We start from the raw sequence: 10,448 nt of genomic DNA on the forward strand, positions 1-10,448 counted from the left end.
CTTACCTTAAATACATACGGTAACACCGGCCGCCGTCACGCTATCCAGCGCGGGAAGGGGAGACCAGCTGTGCGCCGACACGCACGACTTCCGGTTCTACGGTGGCCCAGAGGAAGTGCATGGTTTCTCCAAAGCACCGACGTCATCTCGGAGAATACCGTACTGTACGGATCCGCGCGCGCGAAAAGCAGAGCGCCGAAAAGCGGGGCCTTCCTGTACTGTGTATAGCATACACCCTCTATACAGCCAAAATACAACCAGCCCTTAGCTCTTCCTATTTATAGGCTGTGTAGTGAAATATATATATGTAGCCCTTTTTGTGAACCGGCTGACCCACCCAATATCACATTGGCCCCTCGTGGTCTAACCGGTCCCTTTCCCTGCAACACACCTGCTCTAAGGGACTACTGGTACTGCATAACCTGTGTGGCTCCAGGAGATCTGAGCCTCCGCTAGCTGGGAGCCTGGGGAAACCCTTACCCTTACTTGGTGCAGCGCCTCCACTTACCCAGGATCCCCCGTTAGGAAAGATAGCCCTGAGTAAGAAATACAATAACACTTATAGATAAACAATACTAACTCTTTACTTAACACACATATAACACATTACATAACATAACCATAACCAGATGCTCTACCCGCATCACATCAACCCAATGTCTGGTGTACCCCACCCAGTGTCCTGTGATCACCCCACACCCAATGTCTCGTCCTCCTACGAAAGGTCGTGGGTGACTGCGCAGTCACTATTTAAGCTAGGGCCCAGTTGGTGCACTTAGAATATGGAAGATACCTTCCGAGCACTCCGATGCTCGGGACCGCAACACACTTTCTTCTAAAAGGGTCAGACGTCCGTCTGATCCTATTCCAGGTACTCTGCCGGTGGACCCCAACGAGGGTCCCACCGCTCCACGGGAACTGCAACCGGATCACGGCAACACCAACCGCGTGGGAACAGCAACCGCCTTCCTATCAATACCTACTACTAGAGTGACAGCAACCCTAACCTAGGGCCTGTCCCTGAGGAACCCGCAACCTGGGATGGCTTGGGGAAAACTCCTAGGGCCTGTGGACAATAACCGCCCCCCTTCCCCTAGCTACCCAGTCTCAACTGTATCTGCTAATCCTAGCAGCCTAACACACCTGCAGCCAACATTCAGCTTACACTGTCAGCCTGCAGGGATTCACACCGTGCACACACACTGCACGCACTGCGCACAGCACATGCAGCGACACACACCCAGACAGCTGCAATCACACACAGCCACCCGGATCCCGCAGCAATCCCACTGCTAGCACACCGTGCCTCTTTGACAGTGCCCACAGCACTCTCCGCTGCGACACTGCCAAACCAGCACTTCCCACACTCAAGGGTCACCTCCCTAGCTAAGGCGTCCCTCCTCAGTCTAAGGCGTCCCTCTTCAGTTACCCCCTACCCTTACCCGGGAATTGGGGCCTGCCTGGGGATCTAGGGAGAACCCTTACCTGATGCAGGAGCCACGCGCTCCCTGCACCCTTCCTACTCCTTCCTCTGCTCTGCCTGACTGACGCATGCAAAGCCCGGGAAATGTATCTATATTCCCGGGCTGAGCTTCCTCCAGCCCTATTGGCCGCAAGGGAGCACCTGACCTTTGTCTCCCTAAGCCTCCTGGGAGTTGTAGTTCCCAGGGGCTGCCTAAAGCATTGGGGCCGCGTGCGCACTTGCCCTGCGCATGCGCGAACCCCTAATGGCCGCCACCAACTCCCTCTACTCTGTCCTGCCCTCGCGCGATCTCTCCCTAGCCTGGGGATCCTACCGCGCGCTTTCCGGTCCCTGCGCATGCGCGAACCTATGCGCAATGGCGGCGCCCTCTCCTTTGCAAGCCGGACCGGTGGCAACGCGATCGCGGCCCTAGCGACGGCCCGATCGCGTCCCCGGCAACCAGCCTGCACCGCTATGCCCCGCGCTGCTCCCTGCTCTGGCCCCCACCCTCGCGAAGTGCCGGCGGGTCCGTCGCAGCCTCCGGCGGCACCCGCTACCACACGGCACTCGCGGAGAGGGGCCAGGGAGCGAAAATATACCTCGGGGCTACATTCTCCCCTTCGCAGAATCCCAACGCCCTCGCTTGGGTAGCAACCACACAGAGATTTATATAATGAAAAATACATGGCATAATTCACATCACATGTAGCATGCATTTCATCATCAATACTCATATGGATACCCGAGGCCAGCTGAGTCTCAGAGTGGAGTGCCTCTAACAGATTGGGTGAGGGTATCCCTCCTTGACTCCTGTGAGTCTTTTGGAACTCTAGACCTGCCCCTTGCAAAAACCCACCTTCTCCTTGCGAAAAAAATAGTACGGGGTCCTGGGTATTGACCCTTTCCGGTTCCTCCGGTCTCGTCTCATGGGAGACAGAGAGGCTCAGTCTCTTTCCTCGATCCACCACATGGCGAACATAGCGCTCCATCGCGCACCTGGGAGAGGCCACAACTACCAGAGCGGTCTCAACAGAGTCTTTGTCCGCTCCAACCATCCCTTTAACGGTGACTTCGTCCACGGACGGCACCACTTCTTCGGGTAGGCTCGGGTCTTGAGAAGGCCAAGCTTGGAGACTCCTCATGCAGGGGTATGTGTCGCTCCGGTCCGCTACACCGGATACCTTCATGAGGTCGGATTCATTCCACGATCCGCAGAGATCTTCTGGGGGAGACACTTCCACCAGGACACGATGACGGGGTGAGCCCATCGCCCGGGTGACCCTACCTTTGGAGTCACCAGGCTCCATGATCAACGGGGAGCTCACACCCGACACCCCTGGGGCAGTCAACTTACCCCGGTCGGTATCGGCAGGTACTGATCCCACGCCTGGGACCGCTGGTACCTCGTTGATAGGCCGGACTGGCCGTTGCAGGGCACACGGGCCCACATCATGGTCTGGATCAGTTGAGGCGGTTGCCTCGGTGACCTCACTGGAGTGGACCGCCGGCAGGCGCATCACCACGCTCGGTCGGTCGCTGGACTCATCGCACAAGGGCGGGGGTATAAACACCTTACCCTGGCCTTCCGAGACTTGTGGTTCTGGTCTCGGTGGTTCCTGCTCGGGAACCGGATCTGGAACCGACATCGGGGGTTCCGCCATCTGGAGCTCCGCCTTCAGCGGCTCCGCCTCAGCGTCTGGCAAGTTCACTTGGGCACACGGGCCCTCCACCACCTCCATCGCTGAAGTGGACAATTCAGGAGCGGCTTCACCCACCTCGGTAGCACCATCAGGCGCCTCTTCCTCCGCAGGTTCCGCCAGCAGAAGTTCCTGCTCCTCCATTTGCACGTCCCCTTTGAGAGGGTCTGCCACAGTGGTCTGGACACACGGGTCCCCGGCGGCCTCTGGAAGTAGAACAAACTGGGGACACGCATCACTTACTTCAGGAGAGCGGTCCGGCTCCTCCTCTTCTTCATCGGCTGGCCCCGCCGCCTGGGGCAGGATAGGCTGTAGGAACCAGGCCCCGCAACACTCACATTGAGGCCCCACTCCAGTGCCTCCCTAGGACAGTCACAATTTGGCATAAAACACTGGATACCCAGTTCTCCATCCAACTCGATGTTCTTGAAGTCGAGCGGTAACTGCGACAGGACTGCTCCCGAGGCACGGGCTTTTTGCAGACAGGGACACGCTAGCACAACTTCATCTATTCCTGGCGCTCGCCAGGGCATATACACTTTGGGGTGTAACCCCTGGCAGTCTATTTCTTCCTCAGGGGAAGGACACTCCATTTCTACAACAGTGTCCCCTCCCACTGGCCGTTCGGTAGGCTGCGGCAGTTTGGGTTGCAGGGTTGGTACCCTGCAGTAGCCACATATACGCCCCCAAGCCAACTTACAAGACGAGCAGTCACCTTGGTTACAAAAACAGTCTAGGTACCCCTCCTCGTTCGCGTCTTCCAACCGCATTTTTACCATGCACGCCAAAACATTAAGGTCCATACTACCCCAGACACTCAATGTTTGTATTGTACATGGACACAACAAAAAGGATACGCTCCCAGCCTTGGTCTGCCAGGATCCATACGACGGCGAGCAATTTTCTCTGTGTCCAGTACTCTCTTCCAGGGAGTGTTGCGAGCTCTGTACTAAGTCACTCACAGTGTGGGGGCGGGGCTCGGGTTTTCCCGCCAGTCCTGGATGACTGTTGGCAACATTTTCCCGCGCGGCCGGGAACTTAGCACGTGGCTTCCTCCGCCTTGAGGGCTTCCCCATGGCGGAACAAAAATAGGACACAAATTTAGAAAAACATGTACAGGGCACCCCAGGTCTGATATCTCAGCAGCGCCTCCAAATGTAGCCCTTTTTGTGAACCGGCTGACCCACCCAATATCACATTGGCCCCTCGTGGTCTAACCGGTCCCTTTCCCTGCAACACACCTGCTCTAAGGGACTACTGGTACTGCATAACCTGTGTGGCTCCAGGAGATCTGAGCCTCCGCTAGCTGGGAGCCTGGGGAAACCCTTACCCTTACTTGGTGCAGCGCCTCCACTTACCCAGGATCCCCCGTTAGGAAAGATAGCCCTGAGTAAGAAATACAATAACACTTATAGATAAACAATACTAACTCTTTACTTAACACACATATAACACATTACATAACATAACCATAACCAGATGCTCTACCCGCATCACATCAACCCAATGTCTGGTGTACCCCACCCAGTGTCCTGTGATCACCCCACACCCAATGTCTCGTCCTCCTACGAAAGGTCGTGGGTGACTGCGCAGTCACTATTTAAGCTAGGGCCCAGTTGGTGCACTTAGAATATGGAAGATACCTTCCGAGCACTCCGATGCTCGGGACCGCAACACACTTTCTTCTAAAAGGGTCAGACGTCCGTCTGATCCTATTCCAGGTACTCTGCCGGTGGACCCCAACGAGGGTCCCACCGCTCCACGGGAACTGCAACCGGATCACGGCAACACCAACCGTGTGGGAACAGCAACCGCCGCTATCCCTTCCTATCAATACCTACTACTAGAGTGACAGCAACCCTAACCTAGGGCCTGTCCCTGAAGAACCCGCAACCTGGGATGGCTTGGGGAAAACTCCTAGGGCCTGTGGACAATAACCGCCCCCCTTCCCCTAGCTACCCAGTCTCAACTGTATCTGCTAATCCTAGCAGCCTAACACACCTGCAGCCAACATTCAGCTTACACTGTCAGCCTGCAGGGATTCACACCATGCACACACACTGCACGCACTGCGCACAGCACATGCAGCGACACACACCCAGACAGCTGCAATCACACACAGCCACCCGGATCCCGCAGCAATCCCACTGCTAGCACACCGTGCCTCTTTGACAGTGCCCACAGCACTCTCCGCTGCGACACTGCCAAACCAGCACTTCCCACACTCAAGGGTCACCTCCCTAGCTAAGGCGTCCCTCCTCAGTCTAAGGCGTCCCTCTTCAGTTACCCCCTACCCTTACCCGGGAATTGGGGCCTGCCTGGGGATCTAGGGAGAACCCTTACCTGATGCAGGAGCCACGCGCTCCCTGCACCCTTCCTACTCCTTCCTCTGCTCTGCCTGACTGACGCATGCAAAGCCCGGGAAATGTATCTATATTCCCGGGCTGAGCTTCCTCCAGCCCTATTGGCCGCAAGGGAGCACCTGACCTTTGTCTCCCTAAGCCTCCTGGGAGTTGTAGTTCCCAGGGGCTGCCTAAAGCATTGGGGCCGCGTGCGCACTTGCCCTGCGCATGCGCGAACCCCTAATGGCCGCCACCAACTCCCTCTACTCTGTCCTGCCCTCGCGCGATCTCTCCCTAGCCTGGGGATCCTACCGCGCGCTTTCCGGTCCCTGCGCATGCGCGAACCTATGCGCAATGGCGGCGCCCTCTCCTTTGCAAGCCGGACCGGTGGCAACGCGATCGCGGCCCTAGCGACGGCCCGATCGCGTCCCCGGCAACCAGCCTGCACCGCTATGCCCCGCGCTGCTCCCTGCTCTGGCCCCCACCCTCGCGAAGGGCCGGCGGGTCCGTCGCAGCCTCCGGCGGCACCCGCTACCACACAGCACTCGCGGAGAGGGGCCAGGGAGCGAAAATATACCTCGGGGCTACATATATATATGGCAGAGTGCTCATTTGCATGTCATTTCCCAGAATCCCTTGCTGCACTGGAAGCACTGTATGCTAGGTGATAATGGTGAAAGGCGGGGCTGCATGTCATTTCCCAGAATCCCTTGCTGCACTGGAAGCACTGTATGCTAGGTGATAATGGTGAAAGGCGGGGCTGCATGTCATTTCCCAGAATCCCTTGCTGCAGTGGGAGCACTGCATGCTGGGGGATAATGGTGAAAGGCAGGGTTGCAGACCTGTCTAAGACATGTGAATGTGCTCACAAGTGATCTTTTTATTTGCTATATATTATATATAATCGCTCATCCCCTATAGAAGGTTCTTCCCATATATACAGCCCCTACACATTCAGTCCCTTACCACCTGCTCCCTGCTCTATACACATCGCTGTGTTTGCATCTTGCAGGGTTTTTTAGAGCCATGGATCAGGAAGACAGCGGTACCGCAGAAATGAACATGGGAGAGGTAAGAACGCGCGCCCCTCCCAAACCCCGTACAGATAGCACGCCCCCTCCCAAACCCCATACAGATAGGTAAGCACGCCCCCTCCCAAACCCCGTACAGATAGCACGCCCCCTCCCAAACCCCGTACAGATAGGTAAGAACGCCCACTCCCAAACCCCGTACAGATAGGTAAGCACCCCCCTCCCAAACCCCGTACAGATAGGTAAGCACGCACCCCCCTCCCAAACTCCATACAGATAGGTAAGCACCCCCCTCCCAAACCCCGTACAGATAGGTAAGCACCCCCATCCCAAACCCCGTACAGATAGGTAAGCACCCCCCTCCCAAACCCCGTACAGATAGGTAAGCACGCACCCCCCTCCCAAACCCCGTACAAATAGGTAAGCACCCCCCTCCCAAACCCCGTACAGATAGGTAAGCACGCACCCCCCTCCCAAACCCCGTACAGATAGGTAAGCGCCCACCCTCCTCCCAAACCCCGTACAGATAGGTAAGCACCCCCCTCCCAAACCCCGTACAGATAGGTAAGCACCCCCCTCCCAAACCCCGTACAGATAGGTAAGCACACACCCCCCTCCCAAACCCCGTACAGATAGGTAAGCATGCACCCCCCTCCCAAACCCCGTACAGATAGGTAAGCACGCACCCCCCTCCCAAACCCCGTACAGATAGGTAAGCACGCACCCCCCTCCCAAACCCCGTACAGATAGGTAAGCGCGCACCCCCCTCCCAAACCCCGTACAGATAGGTAAGCACGCACCCCCCTCCCAAACCCCGTACAGATAGGTAAGCGCGCACCCCCCTCCCAAACCCCGTACAGATAGGTAAGCGCCCACCCCCCTCCCAAACCCCGTACAGATAGGTAAGCACCCCCCTCCCAAACCCCGTACAGATAGGTAAGCACGCCCCCTCCCAAACCCCGTACAGATAGGTAAGCACGCACCCTCCCAAACCCCGTACAGATAGGTAAGCACGCACCCTCCTCCCAAACCCCGTACAGATAGGTAAGCACGCACCCTCCTCCCAAACCCCGTACAGATAGGTAAGCACGCACCCACCTCCCAAACCCCGTACAGATAGGTAAGCACGCACCCCCCTCCCAAACCCCGTACAGATAGGTAAGCACCCCCCTCCCAAACTCCATACAGATAGGTAAGCACCCCCCTCCCAAACCCCGTACAGATAGGTAAGCACCCCCATCCCAAACCCCGTACAGATAGGTAAGCACCCCCCTCCCAAACCCCGTACAGATAGGTAAGCACGCACCCCCCTCCCAAACCCCGTACAGATAGGTAAGCACGCACCCACCTCCCAAACCCCGTACAGATAGGTAAGCACGCACCCACCTCCCAAACCCCGTACAGATAGGTAAGCACGCACCCCCCTCCCAAACCCCGTACAGATAGGTAAGCACCCACCCCCCTCCCAAACCCCGTACAGATAGGTAAGCACCCACCCCCCTCCCAAACCCCGTACAGATAGGTAAGCGCGCACCCTCCCAAACCCCGTACAGATAGGTAAGCACCCCCCTCCCAAACCCCGTACAGATGGGACCTCCCTGTATGACAGGACACTGCTGTTCTGCAGCGTGCAGAGGCTGTGGGAACATTGCTATTTGTCATTGAGGCTTCTGCTTCTCCCGGAGCAGCACAAACCCGCCCTCTGCGGTGGCTGAAGTGCGTGGAAAGAAAAAGTAGTGGTACTGTGCCTGATTTTTCTTTGTTAGACTTGTCAAACCCCGGGGGAGGCTATGGACCTATTCTAGTTCCCAGCTCTTCCAAAGCCTCGTGTGTTTCCCAGGCACACGCTCCTCCCCCTGTGTGAGAGGTACGGGTAACAGGAGCGCTGTTCCTGCCCCATGTGTCCAGCTGTACAGGGATGCCCCAAAAGCCAAAGCAGTATGAAGGAAGTACAAAGCCAGCAACCCACTCAGGGATAGCAGGGCCAGTGTGCCCTAGCACAGAATTCCAGGCAATCGTGCAGCCACCTTTGGGGTGTGCACACGGGGTAATTGCAGATCTAACCCTGTTCCTGGTTGGCGGCACAGAGCTGTTTTTGCCATTTCAGCGTCGGGTAGCGATAAAGAGCTGACAATCTAATGGCGGCGTCCTGGCGCGTTCTCTGTCCCCTGCAGTGGCTGACGCTGACGATGTGCGGATAACCGCGGAGCGGGAGCTGGCTGAGTCGCGCGGTGGATTTGTAATGAGACACTCCTCCTCGCTGCCCCGTACCCCCTATTCCTCACTAACCTCACCCTATAGGGTTTCTAATCACTAGGACCGCACATGCTCCCGCACACCTTATCAGGACACCCATTTCCCAGAAGCCTTTGCTCGGAACGCTGCGGTCAGTCACTCAAAACAGCCAATCCGAGTGTTGCTGACACGCTCGGGCTCGCTCTTATCTCGGGGGGACTGGTGCGTAGTGTCCAGCGCTGGTTCTGCCATCTCCCACTTCTCCGCTCACATCTCCGGGGGAGGGGGGTCCGTCCAGCAAGCCTTATAATACCAAACTCATGTTTTAGCATTGTGTTTACATGTACAAATGCCCCTCATCGCCTCACTGCGTCAGAGCGCCCCCCTATGTGATAAGAGAGCGAGTCACGGCGCTCTTTGGAGATGGGATCTGGTAACCTCTTTGCCTCCTGGGATCCTGTGTGAGACCCCCTCTTATCACACCAGCGGTGCAGGCTGGCTAAGGTAACCCCACACCAGCGGTGCAGGCTGGCTAAGGTAACCCCACACCAGCGGTGCAGTCTGGCTAAGGTAACCCCACACCAGCGGTGCAGTCTGGCTAAGGTAACCCCACACCAGCGGTGCAGTCTGGCTAAGGTAACCCCACACCAGCGGTGCAGTCTGGCTAAGGTAACCCCACACCAGCGGTGCAGTCTGGCTAAGGTAACCCCACACAAGCTTGCTGGTATGTTGCAAACCCCCAGCACTAAAGGGCTAAATATATGAACCCAAATGAAATGGGGGCGAAGGGGGGGAGCTAAATGTTCTGCCTTGTGTTGGAGGGTGGGGGGTGTCTTCCCCCCTCCCACCCCCGTTTGCTGGGGCTGTGAATAGTATCAGACAGCATGTTGAATAAATAACGGATGCTGATTTATCTTCATTTTGTCTCCATGTTTATTGAGTGTTTGTCATGGCTAATTACTCCCGGGTGTAGCGCACAGCGCCGAACTGGAAAAAACGTTATATCTATGGCGCAGGGTCAAACACATATATGAAGAGATAATAAATGTAATATACAACCAGTGGGACGGTGCACTCCGCTGGATCTCTTCCAATGAAGACAGTGATCATGCAAGGGAAACAGAAACAAACATGGTGTAATACGGTAACTAACAGGACACTAAACACTGCTAAACAGACATGGGCTGAGACAAAGGACTGAAGATTAAAAAATCACATTTAATAAAACAACATTAAAAATGGAAAGGTAACGTCTGCACCTCAGCCACAGTAGAAATGCCCGCTTACCAGACACGCAGTAAAAATAGGCAGTGGATATATTAGAGTATCCCCTCTCTTGCGGTCCACACCACGTGTCCTGGCATCTGACCGGAGCTCTGGAACCCCACCATCGGCCCTGGAACCCCACCGTCGGCCCTGGAACCCCACCGTCGGCCCTGGAACCCCACCGTCGGCCCTAGAACCTGCAGAAGAGTCTGTGTTCACCTCTTAACTGCAACATCTTGCTCTCTGAACCTATAACACCTGGGGAATCCTGGTCATTGGGTCACTCTGATCCTTCCTGGGACTGACCCTATAACTCTGTCACTGTCATTAGGTTCCCCTATGTGGGACTGACCCTATAACCATGTCATTGTCATTAGGTTCCCCTATGTGGGACTGACCCTATAACCATGTCACC

The 10,448-nt window shown here is 56.3% G+C and overlaps 1 protein-coding gene across 1 annotated transcript in view; it reads left to right on the forward strand.

The window, feature by feature from the left end:
* Positions 1–9,686, forward strand: part of CAPN11 (calpain 11) — a 97,666-nt gene extending 87,980 nt beyond the window's left edge. Inside the window, exons 20-21 of the mRNA XM_075598815.1 lie at positions 6,514–6,572; positions 8,707–9,686. Of these exons, the coding sequence (XP_075454930.1) occupies positions 6,514–6,572; positions 8,707–8,733 (86 nt within the window). The 3' untranslated portion in view covers positions 8,734–9,686. The remainder of the gene's footprint in view (positions 1–6,513; positions 6,573–8,706) is intronic.
* The last annotated feature ends 762 nt before the right edge of the window (positions 9,687–10,448 follow it).

The sequence above is a fragment of the Ascaphus truei genome, chromosome 4 (genome assembly GCF_040206685.1).
Source record: "Ascaphus truei isolate aAscTru1 chromosome 4, aAscTru1.hap1, whole genome shotgun sequence".
In the NCBI taxonomy this organism is placed as follows: domain Eukaryota; kingdom Metazoa; phylum Chordata; class Amphibia; order Anura; family Ascaphidae; genus Ascaphus; species Ascaphus truei.